General features: G+C 41.4%; 3 protein-coding genes across 3 annotated transcripts; 1 reads left to right on the top strand and 2 right to left on the bottom strand.

The window, feature by feature from the left end:
* Positions 1 to 806: 806 nt before the first annotated feature.
* Positions 807 to 5522, bottom strand: LOC109474303 (vezatin-like). Its single transcript, XM_019774590.1, has 4 exons — positions 5393 to 5522; positions 3654 to 4489; positions 2461 to 2820; positions 807 to 2267 (listed from the first exon to the last, which is right to left on the bottom strand). Exons 1-4 carry the CDS (start codon positions 5511 to 5513, stop codon positions 1101 to 1103), a joined length of 2484 nt encoding a protein of 827 aa, XP_019630149.1. The 5' UTR covers positions 5514 to 5522; the 3' UTR covers positions 807 to 1100.
* A 240-nt stretch (positions 5523 to 5762) lies between these two features.
* On the top strand, positions 5763 to 9946 carry LOC109474309 (peroxisomal trans-2-enoyl-CoA reductase-like). The gene is made up of 8 exons (XM_019774598.1): positions 5763 to 5911; positions 6386 to 6519; positions 6816 to 6981; positions 7579 to 7660; positions 7851 to 7947; positions 8471 to 8578; positions 8786 to 8897; positions 9254 to 9946. Exons 1-8 carry the CDS (start codon positions 5785 to 5787, stop codon positions 9334 to 9336), a joined length of 909 nt encoding a protein of 302 aa, XP_019630157.1. The 5' UTR covers positions 5763 to 5784; the 3' UTR covers positions 9337 to 9946.
* Positions 9947 to 13528: 3582 nt separating this feature from the next.
* LOC109474304 (protein TBRG4-like) lies at positions 13529 to 21314 on the bottom strand. Its single transcript, XM_019774591.1, has 9 exons — positions 21167 to 21314; positions 19939 to 20751; positions 19177 to 19545; positions 18848 to 18919; positions 16446 to 16590; positions 15926 to 16174; positions 14955 to 15069; positions 14454 to 14568; positions 13529 to 14089 (listed from the first exon to the last, which is right to left on the bottom strand). The coding sequence occupies exons 2-9, from the start codon at positions 20695 to 20697 to the stop codon at positions 13982 to 13984; spliced, it is 1932 nt and encodes a 643-aa protein (XP_019630150.1). The 5' UTR covers positions 20698 to 20751; positions 21167 to 21314; the 3' UTR covers positions 13529 to 13981.
* Positions 21315 to 21472: the final 158 nt, after the last annotated feature.

The raw sequence follows: 21472 nt of genomic DNA, 5'->3' as shown, positions 1-21472 counted from the left end.
TTCTCAGTAACCAAGGTTTCAATATTTCAGAATTTTGCCATATCACTTATATCTGATCCTGTTTTTTTCATGCATAGGAAACACATTATGTGTACCCAAAAATTTTCATCATGACCTTTTGACAACAATTTCACGTGAAGTACATGTACATGTATCCAGATTTTTGGGCTAGAAATGTCAGACAAACAGCTAATTGAACTTAATTGTGTCTTCAAGAACAGGTTCATTGAAGACAATGTTTGGGAATTAGTCCTGAACTACATTGTATTTGTGAAATGTGGGTTACAATTATTGTAAAAATGTAGCAATTCTAATACCATTTGGGACTGGAAAATTCCCATCTTCAGCCAATGACAAATAAAATGCAATACATAAATACTTGATGTACAGTTACACATTATAAGACAACGTCATGTAGCATTTTGTTCTTTAGAGACAATTCAGGAGACAGTGGAATGAAATGTTGATTGTAGGACTGTGACATTGTAGGCCAACATTGTATTGAGTAGTTTGGTTGTTTCTAGAAAATAAAAAATCATTTGTGTTCATCAGTCTTAACTGATGTACGAGCTCTTACATTCATTTCTTACATACAGACACACTGTCACAACCACATCATACAAATGCCTTTACTATACATGAGCACTCCTATTCATCATTGCTACCACTTTTAATAGACATGTAGTCTCTGACAGGAAGCTTTATTAACAGTTCAGAGTACAAGAAGGGCAGAAAGACTTAAATTTTATACTAAGAGCTAAAAATCGCTTTGATAGCAAGTATTCTTTCAAAAAATGTCAATACTACATTTTGACCTGAACTGTTGTAATTAAGTGTGTCGCTTCTTATCTGTCATAATGGTCTAAGGTTGCTTTATAATGAAATTGTTAGCTCTCTTGTTAGTCTGGAACAGAAAGCTGAATACCTGATCCCCAGGCTTCAGTATGTAACTTTTGAAGTATGGTCAACCAGCTAGGCAAGTAGCACCTTTAATTAGTAATGGTTGGAAAGACTCAAATACATGTAAGATATACTACAAGACATACACGTATATGTAACTACATGTTGGACAAAGGAATCTGTAAGATTGTCTTTCTTTCCTAGTCTCCACCATCATCGCTGTCAGAACCAAACTTTTCCTCGTCCCCAAAGCTTTGCTCCTGCAGCATGGCTGCCCCCAGTCCCAGTTGGCGTGACCTTGCCACGGCCTGGGCTGCCAGACTAGCCTGGAAGGAGTACCCGCCAAGTCCTGCCTGCCCACTCACACATCCCTCCTCACTGCTACCTTCAGACAATCTGGCATAACCGCTTTTCCTACATCTATCCTCAACCGCAATGTCATCTTGGTTCTGTCCATTCCTACTATCTGTTCCGTTACATGCTCCCCTAGCCACTTGTTCTATGTTGCCATTTACAAGTTTGGGAATACAGTCAACCTCTACTCCCCCATTCACTTCACAATGGTTCATTCCATCCTCTTCCGAAGTGTTGTACAAATGAGACTCGTTGTCCTGTGCCACTAGCCTGACTCTATCAGTTAGGTCTGTATCTTCTTCATCAAATGATGAACTTTTTGATCTTCGGCCACTTCCATAGACATCTGACATCACGGGACTGTAACGTCTTAAAACGTCATCCTGCTCTGGAACTTCTAACTGCTGTCTTAGACTTCCATCATTTACTACATCTTCAGTTTTCGTCTTCTCAGTTGGCTCACTTAAGACATTGGGAGGATTATTCACTGTCTCTTTTGCTTCCTCGTCTCCTGTTTTGTTCTTCCTTTCCCTTTCTTGCTTCCGTACGGTTAAGACGTTCTTAAGTTCTCTCACCATCTTCTTGGCTTCGGCTCTCTCCTTTTTCTGTTGTTCCCTTTCTTCTGGAGTCAACAGTGGATCGTACCCATCCCCGTCTACAGTGTTGTGCTCTTCATTGATGTACGCTTCAAACACTTGCTCTTCTATCAGGGGGTCGCCTATGACATCATTCGCGTCTGCGGAAACCAGGAGAACAGAAATCACGTCCTCCACTGTCCTGCTATCGATCGGTTTCTCACTCTCGGAATCCGAGTCGACATGAGAGCGCGCCGCATCCGTCGTGTTGTCATCCAGGTTGTGGAGTTGTCTGGATCCCTCTTCCCAGCATTCCTTGCAGGCCTGCAGCTGTGTCTCCACTTCCTGTAGCTGCTGCATGACTTCCTGCTGCAGTTCAGTCCAATCCTGCTGGGGGACATCCATAGCTGCACAGATGCTGCCTTCAATTGAGTTCACCTGAGAAAACAGTGGCCACCATGATGTTAATGGTACATCTATATATGTTGAATCAAGGAAATTATATCTATGATATAATATATAACCTCCTCATGATATAATATATAACGTCCTCAGTTGAATGATGAAAACATACTTTTATGTTCATGTTGACACTTGACACAAACTTGGTAGCTAATACATACATACATACCCTAGACATGGTGACTTGCAGATGTAGTCCCAGACTGTGAATGGCTGTATGCAGACCCACCAACGGACTGTTTTCAGGTCTCAACATCTTCTCCTGCTCTTTGGCCACACCATACTTCGTCTGAAAGTCATACTGCTTCTCCAAGACCTTTGCCCCACTCTCTGAGACTTCTCCCAACTTCTGCAGGGTTTCCCTAAAGGATGAGATGACCTCTTGACCGTGGGTGGGTTCGGAAGTGTGGTGAGTGGAGGGTGAAAAGCCAAGGGCAAATCGTCGGACGAACTCAGACACTTGGTCAGCTTGGAGCTGGACTAGATTCTTCAGTGATTTCAGTGAACTGTTGTCATCGTTCACTTCTACCTGTAAAAGTACGGATGGAGGCTTCAAAGAGTACAACAACAATGAACAGGGGTTTGGGCCTCGGCTTCTTTTTGACATGTTTTTAGGCGTTTGATGCGAGCAGTTTTTAAGGATAAAGTGTGAACTGCCATAATGTGATTATGGTCATGCTCATAATTCACCACCAGGTTTTTATGCACGTGATGGTCATCTGCTATCTCAGTCCAGATATAACTAGGCCAGACGCATTCTTCGTTAATCTGAGACAACCACAGACCCATATCTCCCCTGACCTCTACATACTAACCACGTGTACCAGGCTGGCTGCAGCTGTCGGCTGGCAAACTAAATATAGAACTGTACCAGTATCACTGCACACTGGGACTAGTGTATGTACTGTACCTCCTGTAATGACTTTAGAACACATGCAAGTTTTATCAAGTTACAATCTGATGTCCACATGTTCTTCTGATCAAAATGTATGGTGGAGTCATATAACAGCTAAACAGATTTTGCATTGAAAATAACATAATAAAAGCTTTCTTGTTTATTGTGTGCAGTAATTAGAGGGCATACAGTCCAGTGCCACATTTTTTAGCTTCCAGCATGACACTAATGTACAAGGACTGATGAAAGCTGTTACTGTACATCAGAAATGTACAGGAAAATGTAATGGTGGAAAGTTTAATACACTTTTAAATGCCGTCCTTTAGTTTCATGGCACATGTGGGTCATTTAAATTATTTGACAGAAAATAAGTCGTAATTTCATCTTCAGAACATATAAGATTTTCTAGGGTTAACTGGAATGTTGTTAAGTCCTGATTGATGTATAAAGGTAAGGTAAGTACAAACCTGCGATGTATCATTCAGAAGCTGATTGGTGAGTTCCTGTAGTGGTATAACACTGATGTAACTGTTGGTGTTGTCCACTTCTGAGTTGAGTGGATAATCTTGTAACAGCTGATGAACTGCCTTCCTGTGCTGCTGTATCATGTCCGAAGTTACGCGGACAAGAGTCGCCCGTAGCGATGCACACTGTTGTTGACTCTGCCACAGCCGACTGTGGATCATTCTCTCTAAAGGAACTTGTCCGTGGACCATGGTAAACCCTCGTGCTACCAGTTCTCTCTCCTGGATGTGACGGAAGCTCTTTCTCGCGAGGGTAACGCACTTCTCCCCTTCCACCAACCACGTCCTTAACAAGGTCACGGTTGATTTATGTTCATGATGTCTTCTGATAAACAATGCAAACCAGCCGGTTAAACATAGAGCTCCTGGCAGAACCAGCAGTGTTACAACCAACCAGTAGTTCTGTTGGAGGAAAAGAGCGATGGCTAGGACTACTGCTGCACCGAAATGTGTGGAGAACTGTTCCAGCTTCAGTGTATCTGTTGAGAGAAACCAGTTTGTATCTGTGTCGTCACCGCTGTAGGTATCCGGGTCATACAGTTGGAGAAAGTGGTGGTCGTCATCCAGAAGAAGTTTGGACTGGACCAACAGGGAAACGTACTGCTTCACGTAACCTCGCTCGACCTCTGCTAACACCCGCTTTGGAAATGTTCCAACCTGGAGGAGAAATCCGAGGATGTTTCCCAGGACTGACATGACGACACCTTTGAACCAGGCCTGGTACCCTGGCGCTCCTGTCAGGCTCTCTGCTTCCCGTTTACATTTTGAAGTTGTCGTCCCTGCAAACAGTCGTACGTAAAAGCAATCAGAAATGCATGTAAAAATAGCAAGCCTACATATGTACCTACCCGCTAGTACACGCACATAAATACGGGATTTTGACCTACTTCTAGGATAGGCTGGAATCCTGTTGGTTAAAGCTCTGCTGTTTTTGGTAATGCTAACATCTGGTACTACTAACACCAGGGTACACATGACCATAAGGCCCTGCCCTCTTGTCTGACACGGGTGTGAAATTTGCTGAAGGACGATTCTCACCACACTGTGATGTTTGGTTTGTAGTAAAATAATCCCGTATTGCTCCTCCTTTCTCTATAAATGGTGCATCATCTCACTCCTCTTTATAAAACATAAAGATTTAAGCTGACAAACTCATGTATTACAGATGTAAACCTTTAGAAAATCGACCGAGGGAAAGGTTTTGCAAGCCACAAACGCGTGAGGGTTTTAAGCATGGAGTGATGCCCATATTAGCCCACGGGGGAACAGCTATGATAATGCCGGGCTTGGTAACAGTTTAGTGTACCGTGAAGAAGAATGTAACAACTGTGGCCACGGTAATGTCATCCGGGGTGTGCGGCGCTAAAAATAGACGGAAAAGTTTGGGGGAAGGTTTTCACGTAGCGAAGGTCGGATACGATGGCAAAAACACGTGTGTTTGGAAGTATTTCTGCAATAAATAGGTTGTGTGATTTAAAAGTAGCTGTCTTATTTAGTATTAAATGCGTTTATAAGCGGTAAAACTACTGTTAATTTGCCTCTGATGACCAATAAAATGTAGTCAAAACAACATCAGCTGTTACAAGCGATAAAATTATTTTCTGATGACAACTCGCCCCGCCTCACGATAAAAACAATTTGCAAATGTAGAAATCGTAGTAATCAAACTTTTACAAACTTACCGACTTCAAAGTCTAACTGTCCAACGTCTTGAAGATGTTGGTAAAGCGGAGAATTCTCAAAAACAACATCTTCGTCGAAATCTTCTTCGTCCGTCAGATTTTTTTCGGCGCAGGCAGCCATCTTGCTTTCGGAGTGTAACATTTTGACTTTTGGGGTTGATATTTTTAGTCAACATGTTTTTTTAAAGTAACATCATATAATTGAAAAAATCAAGAAAATGGTGTAGAATTTGCATAACTATATTGTCTATTGTATTGGACGATGAATAGTAGCAAAGAAGCCATGACATTTTATGGAATTAGAAATATTTTTCAAAGACAAGAACAAGAGGAAGAGAACCCCCTATATGTTGAAGTGGACTATCTGAAAGGGCAAAAGGTCAAAGTCCAAGATGGCGTCCGGAGGTTTGCGAGTTCGTTCTGCCTTCAGACAGGGACTTTTTACGGACAAAGTCGCCATCGTAACCGGAGGAGGGACAGGGATAGGGAAGTCCATAACTAAAGAACTACTGTACCTAGGTATTGAAGCTTTTATTTGGTCTGTCATGAACATATTTCCCATGCAAGTGTGCGTTGTGGGGAGGGGCGTTCCCGATTCTTAAATTTGTAAACTATCAAAGATTACAAAAAGTCCGAAAAAAGTTCAATGTAAATCCTGTAATCGTGATGATAGAAGTCAGGAGCTTGTTTGTTTATCTTATGTTGCAATTTGAAAAACCTTGACGTTAGCTTTGACGATTTTCAATGTGCCCTGGGGGGAACATCAAATAAATCCAAACAATAACAAGAAATTTATGCTTGCTTGCCTTGCTATTAATACAAAACCAACGTACCTTAGAGATGATATACCTCAAACAAAAATAAAGGTTCTAAATTCAAGCAGAGACCATGTGTTGTTTATTAAAGACATGGCCTAGACACATACACTTACATGCAAATACAAATTTTACTTAGAACTTCTTGGCTATGTTGACTATACGTTATTTCCCACAGGATGTAAAGTAATGATTGCGTCCCGTAGTGAGGAGAAGGTTAGAACAGCAGCGGAGGAAATGTCATCTCAAATCCCCACAGACAGCTCTGCTCAGGTCAGGGCTCTACAGTGTAACATCAGGAAGGAGCAAGATGTAAGTTTATTATGTTTGTATAAGTTTAATATAAGTTTATTATGATGGTCAGATGAGCTGATGAATAATGAGGAGCGGTCAAAACTGGACGGCAGTCATACGCTACCGAAGATTCTACTCTATGCTTGCTTTCACTGTATAATGTCCTTGGAGGAACTGGTCTCCATCTATTATGACTTTGACTACATTATAAACGAATGTGCTTAAGTAAGAATAAACAGAGCAGTATTTTCTGAGGCTAGACAATATGTGAAGGTAGCATTCTAGTTCTTATAAGTTCTCTTTTTTTTTTTCAGGTAAAAAATTTATTTTCCAAGACCATTGGTGAGTTTGGAAAGCTGGACTTCCTGGTGAACAATGCGGGTGGTCAGTTCCCCAGTCCAGCTGCCCACATCAGCCTTAAGGGCTGGAATGCTGTGGTGGACACCAACCTTAACGGAACATTCCTCTGCTGTAGGGAAGGTGACTTAACCCTCAACTTGCTATGGATAGGCTTATAAAGAACTTGGTGTTAATTACAGAATACGTCAGGATGGAGTGGGTTAACCATTAAATAAGTTACATATGGTTGTGATTATCCCACTGAAAGTACATGTATGAAATTGCAGTAATTCACTGAATGTAAAACTAAAAAAATAGGTTCAGTAAGAAAATTCTTTCAATCAGTGACTATTAAATCCTCGTCCCAGTCTCGCGCTCTTTCGCGAGACTGGGATCATTCCGTGATCAAGACGAACTGACCAGTCGTCGAAAATTCGGAGGTATGTACCTTAGGATTTAATAGTCACTGATTGAAAGAATTTTCTTACTGAACTTGTACTATACGTGACTGATGAATCTCTTCAACGAAAAAAATAGGTCATTTTCTTTTATGCATAGTTCATATTTATTTCATGAATATTGGGTAATTATGGTTGGAAAAGCTGTGTGTGAATGGAAACTACCCTACAGTCATTACAAGTGGTTATAAAATTTTGTTCTGATCAACAATATTTAATTCCTGATGATGGTCAAAATATAAAAAATAAAACAGTGACTTTATCCTTTGCTATTCCTCAGCATATCACTCCTGGATGGCAGAAAATGGTGGAGTCATTGTCAACATCATAGCAGACATGTGGAAAGGGTTTCCTTTGATGAGGTAATCACACACTCTTCTCATTGACTTAATGTCTAAAGATTCTGGGTTCAAATCCCTAGTACGTAGATCCTAGTGCTGTGTTGCTGGGAAAGGCACTTTACACCTATTTCCTTACACACCTTAGTAGCTTTGCTGAGGTATACTTTTTCATGTATTAATGTTTGTTGTTTGTTTGTTTGTGTTTACCCAGCCACACTGGGGCTGCACGGGCTGCTGTGGATAACCTGACTAAGAGCCTTGCGCTGGAATGGGCAGCCAACGGGATCAGGATCAACTCTGTAGCACCTGTGAGATCACTCTTCTGTAGATCACATGCATGCAGATCAAGGCTAGATCATTCACAGTGTAGACTTCAGACTGTACTGAACTAATCTGTACTAATCTTGGTGTGGTGTTTCTCTCTTTTTGAGTGCTGCAAATGTGTGTGGTCATGCAGTTTGATCATCAGAACATTCCTGTATATTGATCAGAACATTCGTGTATTCTTTCGATTTCTTATGATTCTGTTTTTAGATTGATTTTTTCAGAAAATTTCTAGTTGAATTACAGCATCAAACGTTTAATTCTTCCTCAGTCAAATTGGTTCTAACACTCATCTTGAGGGAAAAAGGTTCTCAACAACTTAAAAAAAAAACTGTTCTTCCTTCCTGCAACCATAGGGGAGCAGTATCTACTCAGACACTGCCGCCAGAAACTATAGTGCTTCTGAAAATGTTTTTCTCCGTGAAGTCCCCAACATTCCGGCAAAACGTCTGGGAAAACCAGAAGAGGTTGGTTGATGTTTTGTTATCAACTATTATTTTTCCACAGGGAACCATCTATTCAACTAGTGCAGCAAGGAATTATGACCCCAGCTTTAAGATATTTGAGAATCAGGTTCCTTTCATTCCAGTTAAAAGGCTAGGGAATCCATGTGAGGTAGGTTTTCTCCATATCCTTGTAATCTTTGTCTGCAGTTTTTGGCAATGCCTCATGGAGCTTTCATAGCACAGAAAGGCATTTTCAATGGACTGTAATCTTTGAATGTCCTTCAGTGTTTGTTAAGATTAGGAAGGAAATGCATTTTAGAGGGGGTGTCATTGTAACCGATATCTTGCTCCAATATCATTGGTTATTCCTTTTCAGGTGTCGACTGCGGTGTGTTTTCTACTGTCTCCTTCTTCTGCGTTCATTACCGGAGAGACGATAAAGGTTGATGGAGGTCAGAGTCTGTACAGGAATAGTTTTGAAATCCCAGGTATGTAAGAAAACCAATGAGACAGACAAAGTCAACCTGACTGAATTTGTCTGCAAAGTCTGGAAACATCAGTTTTGATTTATTATAAACCTTGACATATGCAGGTCTTGCAGGAGCCATAATATAGGCTATATCGTGGGATTTTGGTGCCAAAATTGGAAATTTATTCTAGTCCTACAACAGGAAGAGGTGAAGGTCTTGCAGATTTTCATTTTTTATCAGTTGTATGTAGGCACTGTAAAACTGCTGTGTGTATGTTGATAGAATTAATGCTATGTTATGAAAATAAAAAAAAACTATTATGTTGAAAATGCTATGTTGAAAAATAGATAATAAAAATTTATTCTAAATTCCAGATCACAACAAACAGCCGGCGTATGACTGGGAGAAGTTAATAGAGGAGGAAGAAAATGATGGCAGCCCCAAGTCTAAACTATAAACTCATCAGGACTCCATCTACTATCATAGTGAAATATTTGCAGAGGTTTTAGATCATCAGGACTACTGTAAATAGTGAAATTTTTGAAGAGGTTTTAAATCCCCCCGTTGCAAACTCATCACACGGTGACTCACTGGTCTCGAGGCCAGAGTAGAATTTAAAAACATGAAAAGTTTCAAATTTGGTTCTGCAATCAAATACGTGAGATTGTCTAGTGACGTCTTCTCTATGATCAGTCTACAGTGTAAACTATGAAGAACCGCATGCCTATATGTAGGTTATAGAATGATATCTTGTGACAACTGCTTTACATAAAAGCAATATATCTTGGCATAGAATTGGCTCCTTTGCTCCACTGTTCGTAAATAATTGACTACACAAGTTATGAAGATACTACTCAACTTATTTTTATTACACCTTTCTTAGTACATACAATGAATTACGTACACATAACGGTTAAAAGATAAAAGATGAAGTTATGTGGGTTAAAAAGCAGACAATACATACCTCCTTCCTCGTCTTTGAAAAGTTGTCTTTCTCACCCAAACTTTAAGATTATCATTACGTTTTGTAGTTTGAAAAGAATCAACCACATCATCTCTACATCGTTTGCTGTGCGTTTGAATATTCTTTTTGTCTACATTTTACTTTGAAGACCATATTTAAGACCACTTACAGTCACTTTACACATATAGTCACTTTTTACATTTTAATTTGTTACTTCTACTTTTTTTACCTCTACTGAATATTACTTTTTTTAGTTAGACCACATTACATCTACATCATTTGTTGTGCGTTTGAGTATTCTTTTTTTCTACGTTTTACTTTGAAGAACACTATTATTCAAGACCACGTACAGTCACTAGACACATATACATTTGATACCTCTACTTTAATATTATAAGATTACTTATTGTAGTTCGATCACATTACATCAACATCATTTATTGCGTGCTTGAGCTCGAGTATTTTTTCTACATTTAAGAACATAAGACCACGTGCACATACAGTCGCTAGTGTCTGCTAGACACGTGTACATACGAGCTGGCGTGTGTGAAAGAACGTACATAATGCAAATTCCTGTCTCTTCTCTTATACAAGTTATTGTCTGTCGCGCTCCATTCCAAGGCCTGTAGCTGAGTAGATTTTTAAAAACATGAAGATTTCAGATTGGTTCTGTGATTACAATACGCGGAGGTTACTAGTGACATCTGCTATCACAATGTAATCAGTCTACTAGTACGAGTAAAATATAGAAACACTCTAGGAATGAGATGTCGGACTGCCGACTCATTGTCATCGAAATGGGAACTTCTTCACATGGACAAAATGCATTATGTATCAGAGAAGACACGTCTTATTTATCCGGTCTCAAAATTAAAAACCAGTTGAAGTAAGCCCCGCCCTTTCTTTTTACTTCTAAAATTTAAAATTTCTTGTTTGCTTGCAGTTTCTCCGTACATTTTTGTCGTCAAAACACGATCTAGCTCTTCTAGTTCTTTGTTTTAAGAAGAGAAAAATCACTATCATAAAGTAACAACGTATGTTCGCAACAAACAATTTTGTCAACTTGTACAACATCCTTCCAATGCTGTCAATATTAAGCAGTTAGTTGCCATTCATCAGTTCTTAACAACAACCTCCTTCATTTTGCCCTATGAACACTGCATTGGATGCCTTAAGTGCAATGATTTTTATCAATCACTCGGGTTTCCCACAACATTATGCCCGTAAGCGCTGTTACTTGCAGAGTCAATGTCTGGCGTGCGCGAGTACAGGCAGGACCGTGCGCCGCGAGCCATGCCTGCTGTTTGCGGACACGCACAGTATTCATATTCCGCATAGCTCTCATCAACTGTAGCATATTCATTCTCCGAGGCATCGAGATTCTCTTCTGTACAGGTGCCCCGGTTTTCATAGTTAATAGCGTCTGGCTGCGCCATCTGGTTTAGGGGAATGGAATTGGAGCCTGCTCCCGGGTTGGCGTTTTCACTGCGATCTCTGTAGGGTAGTTTGCATCTCCCGTACACGTGGAGACGAACCAAGCAGACGATGAACGTCAGAGCCATCGCGATCGAAAACATGGTGATCGAGATGTAAAGAATATTACTATCGCGTTCTTGGCCAGCTGATTTCTTCGAGCTCAATTTTGGGGGAGAAGTTGAGACGCCTGTCTGTGCAGCACTTGTTTCTGAGCGGTAGGTGGTGTAGGGTGACTTTGTTAGTTCGGTGTTGTGGTGCGAACCATCGATGAGAGGAGTGTTTTTCTGCGGTCTGGATTTTTCGGGGCTCGGCGTAACCGATGCGGTAGCGGGAACAGCTTTCGGGGTAGACTGCAGCAGCCGTGCTTCGCCTTTGGAACGAGAAGCGTCAATCTCAGATGGAGAATGGTTTATTCGCGATAAAGTCACTCGCAGCGTGTTGGGTGAATCGCGAATCGGCTCAGAGCTTGTCGTGTGACTTTCACCGGTGATCATCATGGCTGAGCCTACTTCTGTAGTGGCTTCTTTGGCTCTGGTGGTCGGCTGCTTTGCATGTTTTTCACATTCCGTAGACACGTTCGACGGAGGAGGCTGCTTCAGTTCGTCAGGCTGTTTGCAGTAAATATCTTTATGTTTTTGACCGGAGACAAAAAAGCAGACCGAACATAGCAAACAAAGAGGCTCGAGTTCGGCTCTCTTCTGGCTACAATATTCACGATGCGCGTAGGAATTGAAAAGGTCGCAGCCGCACGGAGAGGGGTTGTTCCTGATAATTAACGAGCTCACCCGTGGCCAGCCAAGCTCGAACGGAGAGCAGGACGCAAGTTTGTTTCTAGTCAAGTCGACATATCTCAGCTTGGGAAGGTACTCTAAGACAGTGTTCATCTGTACGTGCTGCAGCCGGTTTCCGATTAAGTAGAGAACTTCCAAAACCGGCAAATTTCTCAGAGATGGCCAAGCTACAGTCTCGATATCATTTTCGCTCAGGTCCAGGGCAAAGAGCCGCGGCAGACGCGGCAGACACGGGACATTTCTGATGGCATTGTAGGCGAGTTCGAGCCGGTCTGCGTCCGGCGGTATATCGTAAGGCATCTTTCTGAGGCCCAGAAACTTACATTCAATGGTTGTGCCACTAGAAGACCCCACCCGCTTCTTGATTTTACAGTCAGTCGGGAGACAGGCACATCCCGACCACAACAATCCTACAGCTACGAGCAAGAACAACTCACCTACTTTCATGATTACTACGGAGGAAAATTTACGGAGGAAAAAATACGGAGGTTGTCACTGTCTGCCGTCAAGCAAAGTAAACGTCAAACTACGTGCCTTTTCGTCCTGGGTTGCCTGGATGTCAATGGTCAGTAGTAAGACAGCGGATGTCGCACGGTTACACGGATGTGTACATGTGGTGCAGCAAGGAGCAGTTGATGCCTTGAAACAGTGGCGTCTTCTGTCTGCAAGCGTCCGGAGGTTCCAATTTATACACATCATTTGTGGTCTGGCGAGTACGTGGTGTACATATTCATGTCCACATAGAAAATGACCACGTGCGTCCGGCTTTCTGTGTCGCCTGTTATGTCACAGTGCTGTCTACCATTGTCTCGATGAGGCGCGCAGTGCTTCTCACTCTTGGATTCTCTGCATCAGACCTTCTTTGTGAGCGCTGTTGATCGTGGGAAGTCTTCGGAGTTGGCTTTTTAAGAAAGTGTAAGGCTCTTGTCCCTGAAGACTATCGATACATAGGTAGATATTTCTGTCCCTGGTGCTGAACAGACAGGCAAACATGCCTGTCCTTGGTGCTGAACACCATCCACGCGCACACACGTGAATATGCCTGTCCTTGGTGCTGAACTTTATCCACACACACACACACACACACACGTGAACCTGCCTGTCCTTGGTGCTGAACACTATCCACACACACGTGAACCTGCCTGTCCTTGGTGCTGAACACTATCCACACACACACACACACGTGAACATGCCTGTCCTTGGTCATATTTACCTCTCTCCACGTCTCTAGATCTAGAGTACTAGATAGCAGACAGATTTAGATTTGGAAGAAATAACTCATATCTGTGTAGGAGCCATGTAGACTATATTCCTGAATCACAGTGGAAATTACAAGTGTCAAATAAAATCTATTCCACACGGAGTACAACAGAATCTAACTGATTCTGACATAAAAGTAGGAAACACACAGTAACAGCTTCAGGTTTTAACAGACATTTTAATTCCATAGATGTATTATTGACAACTGCACACACAGTATAGTACTATGTCGTGTATCCTACATCATTTAGATAGAGCAGACTGTGAGCAGAAAAATTGAAGTAACTTAATCTTGATTTTGATTGTAATAGCCCTGGTAGTGGTAACATTATCCTACTTTGAGAATGCATGTCCAAAGTCACTGCTGAATACTAATTCTGTCCTAACTGAAAATTAAGGTCTATTCCATGAAAATGCCAGAGGAGTGGTCCAGTACATAATATAAGTGACTGTAAGACAGATAGGATTTGATATGCAAGGTGATCACCCCCCTTAATCAAATGGGATAACCCTTAGAACTGTTCGCAATATCCTAACATTTGAACATTATAATACCAAACTCTATTTTTGTTCACAGATTTCTTGTTACTTTGTTATGTTGTATATGCTGGCTATAATACATTAACAGCCTCCTCTGCTATAGCCTTACGTATCTTGTCCTTGATATACTCTACCCGCTGGAACTCTGACTTTAGCTCTTTCCACTCGTAAAATGGTATCTGTAAAAAAAAAACAACTTCAGATACATATGTATGTACTATAAGATACATTGTAAGCATAATGACAGGTAGCAACAATCATGAGATACAATGTGTGTGTATGTTCATGGTGTTTGTGTGTGTGCACGTATGCATACGAGTGTATAAGTGTGCATATGTGTGGGTCTGGTATTTGGTTTTGTGTCTATAACTAGAAATAAAAAAGGTCTTAACAACAAAATAATCCAACCAAATAAAGCTACACCTTTATTGGCAAAACATGAGTTTACAAATCGCAACACAAGGCTATAAATATACATAACCATATATGTATAAACAAACATCAAACTTCATGATTAATTCTTATATCTACAAGCAAACCCACCTCTAGTAAGGTAAAGTTGGCAGCCTGAAGATGCCGTCTGCACATGGAGAACCTGCCAAGCAGTTTCTTACTTTGGTGACAGTAGTTCCCATACTCCCACACCAGCGTCGCAAACCTACACACAACACGTTTGCTTATTTGTTTATCCCATACACGAGGACAAAACTGCTAGTTTCTGTCCCAGAATATACAACGTATGTACTGACAACGATAGAAAACAAATACAGCAACAATTGTAACAGGTAGAAATCCATATGAGTGTATATAGTGTATATTCTACATATTTAAGATGTTCAAGTCTTTTTGTAAAATTCACAATACAGAAATAAAATTCATTTTTTTTTCTGTTCTATTTGCAAGGATTTCACTTCTGTAAACTGACTGAAAGCAGTCAAATTTTATTGGTAAATAATTTTTTTCCTAAAAGCCACTTTCCAAAACATGTCATTTGATTGGTTGATTCACTGATTGATTGACAGCTTACAGAACTCAATGACTGACCTGTGGCTTCCATCTGGTAGTGTCGTCAGTTCTGATTGGTCCCCTGGGATGTGGTCAGCCTGGTACTCGTGAACAGTCAGCCCTCGGTTGTCTTTGTCCAGCACAAACTCACAATCTGAGGGGTGACATCAACAATGGTTATGTCAGTGTGGAAGTACTTTTGTATTTGTGTTAGTAACAGGAATACCGGTAATAGGAAGTGGAAAGTTAGACATGCAAGCAGGCCTCGAAATTAACTTTTTTCACTATTGTCCCAGAATTGTCCCGAACATAGATTTCAATTGTCCCGGACTAAAGATGGACTGTCCCAGCCTGCTTTTCAGGAAATAAGTTGATGACAAAAATAAGAAAACAACAACTGAATTTGTACAACTTGAAGTCCACTTTATTAGTAAATGTAGGGAAATACATGATACTATCATGGGCATGGCACCGTCCCTGATATTTGGAATCCCTGATTGGTCAAATTTAAATGTTTGTCAGAGTATTATATATTTATAGGCTGCCAGCAGTCTGCAGCAGGATGGATGGATCGCGTTCCCAAATGACGTGGATGGTCTTAGAATTTTCCAATTGCCCCAAAATTGTCCCGAAACGTAATTTGAATTGTCCCAAGCTGAAAATTTAGTGTCATTTGACACTGGGACAATGTTAATTTCGAGCCCTGACAAGGCACAAAGATCCTTCCCGAAAAAGCTTTTCCCAAAAAGCCCTTGTTATTTGAGGATCGAAGGCTTAAGGATTAGTAAAAGAAGTGCACTGGCCTAAAAGAAGGCACCATTTTTACAAGAAAGGAGGTACATGTAAACACAAAAGAATACATTTATAAGATGCCAATGTGTGTTGGCCTTACACAAGTGGCCTTAAAAATCTGACAGCAGTCTTACATGAAAGGTGGTACATGTGTACTAAGAACACAAGCGAATACATTTACTAGGTACAAATGTAAGTGTATACAGGTTGAGACTGACCAATAGTCCACCCGTACGGAGTGACGACTTCAGACCGTAGCTTGTGCAGCCCGCCCACCACCGTTGCGATGGTGTCCACCACAGGTAACGCTGCCTTGTTGTTCTTCCCGGGGCTGACGTGGATCTTACTGGGGTGGCAGAACTCAGTGGTCAGCAGGGGGCCGGAGTAGCCGGTCAGTTCCTGCTGGACGGTGGTGTGAATGTGGAGGATCTTCAGCAGAGCGGACTGTGCCTTGAAGGACAGTCCTTCTAGAGATAGAAAAATAAACAGCATGGTTTAAGCCCCTGTCACACATATAACCGAATATGGCATCCTGAACACTGCCCAACTATGCCAACCATGGTTAGGAGTACCAGGTATATCACAGGTAGATGAGTGCTTCAAACTAAAACTTCTGAAACTGTCATCATGTAGAAACAGCAGACATGTGTAGCACATTTGATCCCCTGCAAACATACTACATTCAGGTGTTTTAATATGAGATTATAAAATCATTCTGAGAGAGTTTTGTGCTCTGACCTGTAAGTGACATGTAGAAGGATGGGGTCAGTACTTTGGCCACCAGTGCTGGGGTCAGTCTGCCGAGGATGGCCAGAGACCACACCAGGTCCAGCTGCATCCACTTGGGTAAGGAGGACAGACCTTCTGTCACATAGGGGACAACCTGGGAGATAGAAACACCACGATGGTCAAAAAGGCCATCAAAAATCCTCACTTGGAAATCATTAATATTAATGAGAAATCGGTGTCAATCAGTCATTTCACTATTGGCAACAATAGCTGATTGGTTCACGCTTTAGCGGGCGGGGCCTTGGCATGTTTTGGTGATACTTTGAGTCGCTGTTTTTTTCCCGCGATCTTGTCCTTTCATATGCGCGCCTTTCCCCGCCCCTATTGTTCTTAATTCACACAATTTACAATGCCCCAACACTCATTCAAGCCATGTTTAATTTCCTTATGCCACCAACAATAATTCGCAACTGTGCTACAATTTGTAGCCGGCATCGGCTGCATGACAGAACATATAGAATATAGTCTAAAAAATTCCAGACTCGAGTGATTATTCAAGAACTTCTACCAAAAACACACTACATACTGTTCAGATACATTCTTATACATGTATTCTTGTTGTACCTGTTACTAAACGAGGTTTACGGCGCGGAAACAGCACAGAAGCCATGATTGTTTGGCCGGCGTGCCGAGTACTTTGTCTAATACGGGGAATACATCGTAACGTTCTGGAGTCAAATGATAGACCGTACTAAAAACATAACCATACTAAGAAGATTTTAAAAATAGTAGAAGTATAATAGTAAATCTTTGTATAAGAAAGTCGGCTGAAGCCAGAGTTTTTTCACAACATATCTGGATTAGACCGGTTCCCTCCTTTTTCCCTTGTTTACAAACCGACGCCATTTTGTGTCACAGTTTATAAACCTATAGCCCCATGTTTTATTTTAATTCGTGTAGCTAAGGAGGTTATACACCTACCTGCATTTCAAATCCTAAATAACACATTCAAGGCAATGTTCAGCGTTCTATCTCTAGCAACCATTTTTATCGATCATTGTCGATGCTATGTTTCAGTTACTCGCGCGTGCCGACACAAAGCTTTTGTGATTTTTGTCAAAATTATTTCTTCAAACTATGGAGCTTCAGGTTCCAACCGACGACTTCGACACGGTTGCACGACGGAACGGATGGGGAGAGTTTTAGATTTACCATATGATGTCGTCCAAATAAGCCAAGAAGCTTAAAAAAACATACGGTGGGGAAGTAAATTTTATTCTCGTTCGCTACCGCGACGTAGTTTTGACTTCTCTTTGTCACGGTACAATGATAGGCGTCCACTTGGGGAATATGAACTTTCCCTGATAAATACGATATATACGACTGGAAAAATTCCTCGAACTGTCAAAGAAAATCTTCTCAAAGGGACAGTATCGCGGTTGATTTGCATCAAGCCAACGCACTGTTGTCTTTAAAACTCGCGCCCGGGAGGAGAACAATAGGGCCACGCTGGTCGAAATTTCCATTTCACTGGCCTTCCTGGGAAGGAGGTGAGAACGAACCGCTCTGATCTCACCCGACGTCCTCATTATAACTCTAAAACAAACCCTCTGTTCCACGTGAATTTTGAACTAAAACGCAGAAAATGTATTTTGAGCAATATCTCCCGATCCTATCGGTAGAATTCGATGAAAAATACACCAATCGGAAAAGTAAACATCTGGCCGCCATCTTGAAAAAAATGACGTGATTCTCTTGCGCCGTTATGGAATTATGGGAGAAAACATACTAGAAAATCGACAAAATAAGTTAAAAACTCACAGACAACAAAAATTCTAGAAGAGAAATGAAATTTAAAGGTCCTAAAGTTTACAGTATGGATAAAACATGTGTTTGATGCGTAAATTAGCGAAATGTAGCGGTAGGTTAAAGTTCAATGACCCGAAATGACCTTATGTACGCACATACAGTCGGCGGGAAATTTGAATTGCATTCTACGTTGTCATTTCTTATTTTATACATATTTGGGGAGCGAACTAATTTTTTGTGTGTCTGCGTGATTCTTTTTCTAACTTCATAATCGCATCGTGCGTTATATTGGGCGAAAGTTGTGTTGTTTATCTGAATACTGCCGCTGCTCACAGCGCACCGGGTTGTGGGCGGGGCCTATTTGCTTAGCAACGAGGATTTTAACATAGCAACGGGACCACCGTGCACACAGGTTTTACACATTTTGATCTTATGTTCAATTAATATTATGACCTACAGGCCAAGATCAACACCGTCTTAATAGTCTCCATATTAAAGTGATTGGGTTCAATATACTACAACTTAAAGTACATATTACAAGTACACTAGGTGCTGGCATATGAATGTAACTGTTACAGTGTATGTCCTTATGCTTCTATTACCTGCTCAAAGAACTCATCGGCACTGCTTGGAGTGAAGTTTAGCCTGCCAAATGCCAGCAAAAAGTTTGCCACCTGTGATAATACAAATGATTGAATGTAAATTAATATCTGGATCCATGCTTTTAAGTACAGAGTATACACTTACTATTTGTATGCTTCCTTTGTTAATTTTGTTCTATAATCTGTAGGTTAATTTGTACATACATATTGGAATACATGTATTCAAAACAGTTGTTTAGAGAATTAGGCAATATTTCATCAATGGAAAATGCTACATATTTCTAAAGATCAGGGGAATGAAAGCTGAAAGGTTCATACTAATCCCTGACCTGTTCTTCTGAGAGAAACTTGAGGTTTGTGAGGACGTAAGCAGCCATGGCGTCCATGAGAGGCTGGTGGTGCCACTTCAGGTAGGAGTAGGACTTGGCAAAGCTGATGACTGTGGGGGGTTTCAGCTGCGGCACCTGTTCTACCAGTTCCCCCGACATCTTCTGTAGAACTGCCGTGTTCGGGAAGTTCAGGTTGGCGAAGGCGTACGCCACGGTGGAGGCGACGTCCGTGTCCAGACGGAACTGTCGGCGGGACAGGTGGTATGCGAGGGCGCGGAGTAGCGGGACTGTCCGCCGGCCGCGATTGGCCAGGACCTGCAGCACTCTCGCGGTCTCTTCCTGTGTCAGCTGTTCTGCCATCTCCAGTACCTAAATCAAACAGCAAAAACGTACCTTTCTGATTCGCGCAATTTTGCTTTGGAATGCACTACCATCTTGCATTAACATATATACTGTGTGGACTGTCCAGTTTTCAGAATGCTATCTTCCAAATAGTTTTATCGAGACCACTGACCTCTACTTTTTAAAATTGTGATATGTAGATCTGTGTGTTGATTACTAATTAAGTGACATGCATTTATGTTTGTTTTAAATGTATGTATCATGTTTTGTCCTAGTATATAGTATACAAGTATTTGTGCTTTTATTGCTGACTTTGCAAAATGTATACTATTACTAGTAACATGTTACATTTATTCTTAATTGTATGTTCATTTGAGCCTAATGGGGCTAAAATGTTTTGAAATAAATGAAATGAAGTACTTTGTCTTCTAGCTTCTCCATCAGGCCAGTGGAGAGGTGCCCCACGCTGACCATCAGCTGGACCACGGACCGAGCCTCGCGGAGCTCCGTCCACCGCATGTCCAGATTGCGCAGCACCTCGCTCATGAGCTCCTTCTGGCTCTCCGTGGTGGAACTGCCGTGCATGGGGAACTGTGCCAGGAAGCACAGGTGGTACATGTTCAGTCTCCGCATGCGCCAGCGGATCTCTGTCTCCAGGGACTTGATTATCTTGCTCTCTGGGTTCATACCAATCAGGAGCAAGTTCCTGAGCATCGAAAGTAGGCTGCCCGTGAACATCTTGGTCACGCTGTCATTTGCGACATTACACAGGACTAGGAAGTTCGGATCTTGAAGAATCAAGTCGTTCGTTACTCCCTCGTCCTTCATGGTTTGCGTGAAGCTGTGCAACTTGGAGATGGCGAGAACTGCGTTGTCTCCGGTCATGCCTTCATCGTTTACCTCCTTCCAGATGTCTTCTAGACGCTGTGCATTTCTTAACCTTGTCTCCAAGGTGAACCTTTGTGTTTCCAAGTCTGTATTTTGTGAGCCTTCGGTTGCTACTGCTACACCGCTTTCTACATCCGTGTGTTGACTGTGGACTGCTGTAGTACTACTGGGCAATCTTCTCAACAGAAGTGTCCTGTTCACGTAACCTGTCCATACTGACACTGTCAACCGTTTCCAGAGAGTTAACGCTTGCTGTCTCAGGTGGAGAATACGCAGCAGTCGTGTTGCCATGGTGATGATTAAATCTCCTTTCCCAATCCACGGGTATCAAGAATAAGAAAGGACCTGAAAGAAGTAACAGCACGAAGTTCCAACCATTAGATAAAACTGGTGAAAACTTGGTCACATCTAAAGAAAACTGGTCCTTGACTATAGTACTGTATTTTGAGGAAACGACCATAATCTGCACGATCTCATATACTGGTATGATCATAAGTAGTTCCTGTATAATACAGGAACTCAAGTCTAATTTTCATGGTCATGCATTTCCCTTAATTTAACTAAGTCATTGCGATCTTTCTTAACCCATCCATTGCATTCCAATAACTTAACATCATCAAAAAAGATACACATATTTCATAACGTTCCATGTCATGTTACGAAACTCGAACGTAAAATCACTATATAATAGAGGCTCTATGTCAACAATAACAGCATGTTACTCCCATGTTTTCACATTTCTATATTCTATCTGACTTACCGAGATTATGCAGCGGTCCCTGGATGTATATGGCTTACAGATAATTGCATAAAACTCTGATTTTTCTTGAAAGTTACGGGCTAACCACGTTTGTGGACGCCGCCATGTTGGAATTGTCAGGTCGCAAAGACTACATAGGTGATACCGAATATCACAAGTGAATTCATTATGAATACCCAGAATTTGAAAAAAAGTCCACTTTCATAACTTCAAAGTTAATTCCAAAGTAATAACATCCAACACTTTGTCTATACATTTGTTAAATCTCATGTATATATTGGATAAATAGCAAAAAGTTATCGTTCT

Source organism: Branchiostoma belcheri, unplaced genomic scaffold (assembly GCF_001625305.1).
Source record: "Branchiostoma belcheri isolate BF01 breed outbred unplaced genomic scaffold, Haploidv18h27 scaffold30, whole genome shotgun sequence".
Lineage (NCBI taxonomy): Eukaryota > Metazoa > Chordata > Leptocardii > Amphioxiformes > Branchiostomatidae > Branchiostoma > Branchiostoma belcheri.
Note: the sequence above shows the minus strand (reverse complement) of the source record. Positions and strands in the feature narration are given on the sequence as shown.

Bases quoted from the DNA above. Each gene is read 5' to 3' on its own strand.
- LOC109474309 (XM_019774598.1), top strand. From the start codon at position 5,785: ATGGCGTCCGGAGGTTTGCGAGTTCGTTCTGCCTTCAGACAGGGACTT. The intron at 6,982-7,578 runs GTGACTTAACCC...GCTATTCCTCAG, and splicing joins ATTCCTCTGCTGTAGGGAAG to CATATCACTCCTGGATGGCA. The intron at 7,661-7,850 runs GTAATCACACAC...GTGTTTACCCAG, and splicing joins AAAGGGTTTCCTTTGATGAG to CCACACTGGGGCTGCACGGG.
- LOC109474304 (XM_019774591.1), bottom strand. From the start codon at position 20,697: ATGGCAACACGACTGCTGCGTATTCTCCACCTGAGACAGCAAGCGTTA. The intron at 19,546-19,938 runs GTACTTCATTTC...TGTTTGATTTAG, and splicing joins TGGAGAAGCTAGAAGACAAA to GTACTGGAGATGGCAGAACA. The intron at 18,920-19,176 runs GTCAGGGATTAG...GTATTATCACAG, and splicing joins AGTTTCTCTCAGAAGAACAG to GTGGCAAACTTTTTGCTGGC.
- LOC109474303 (XM_019774590.1), bottom strand. From the start codon at position 5,513: ATGGCTGCCTGCGCCGAAAAAAATCTGACGGACGAAGAAGATTTCGAC. The intron at 4,490-5,392 runs GTAAGTTTGTAA...GACTGTTTGCAG, and splicing joins ACAGTTAGACTTTGAAGTCG to GGACGACAACTTCAAAATGT. The intron at 2,821-3,653 runs GTTTGTACTTAC...GTACTTTTACAG, and splicing joins TTCTGAATGATACATCGCAG to GTAGAAGTGAACGATGACAA.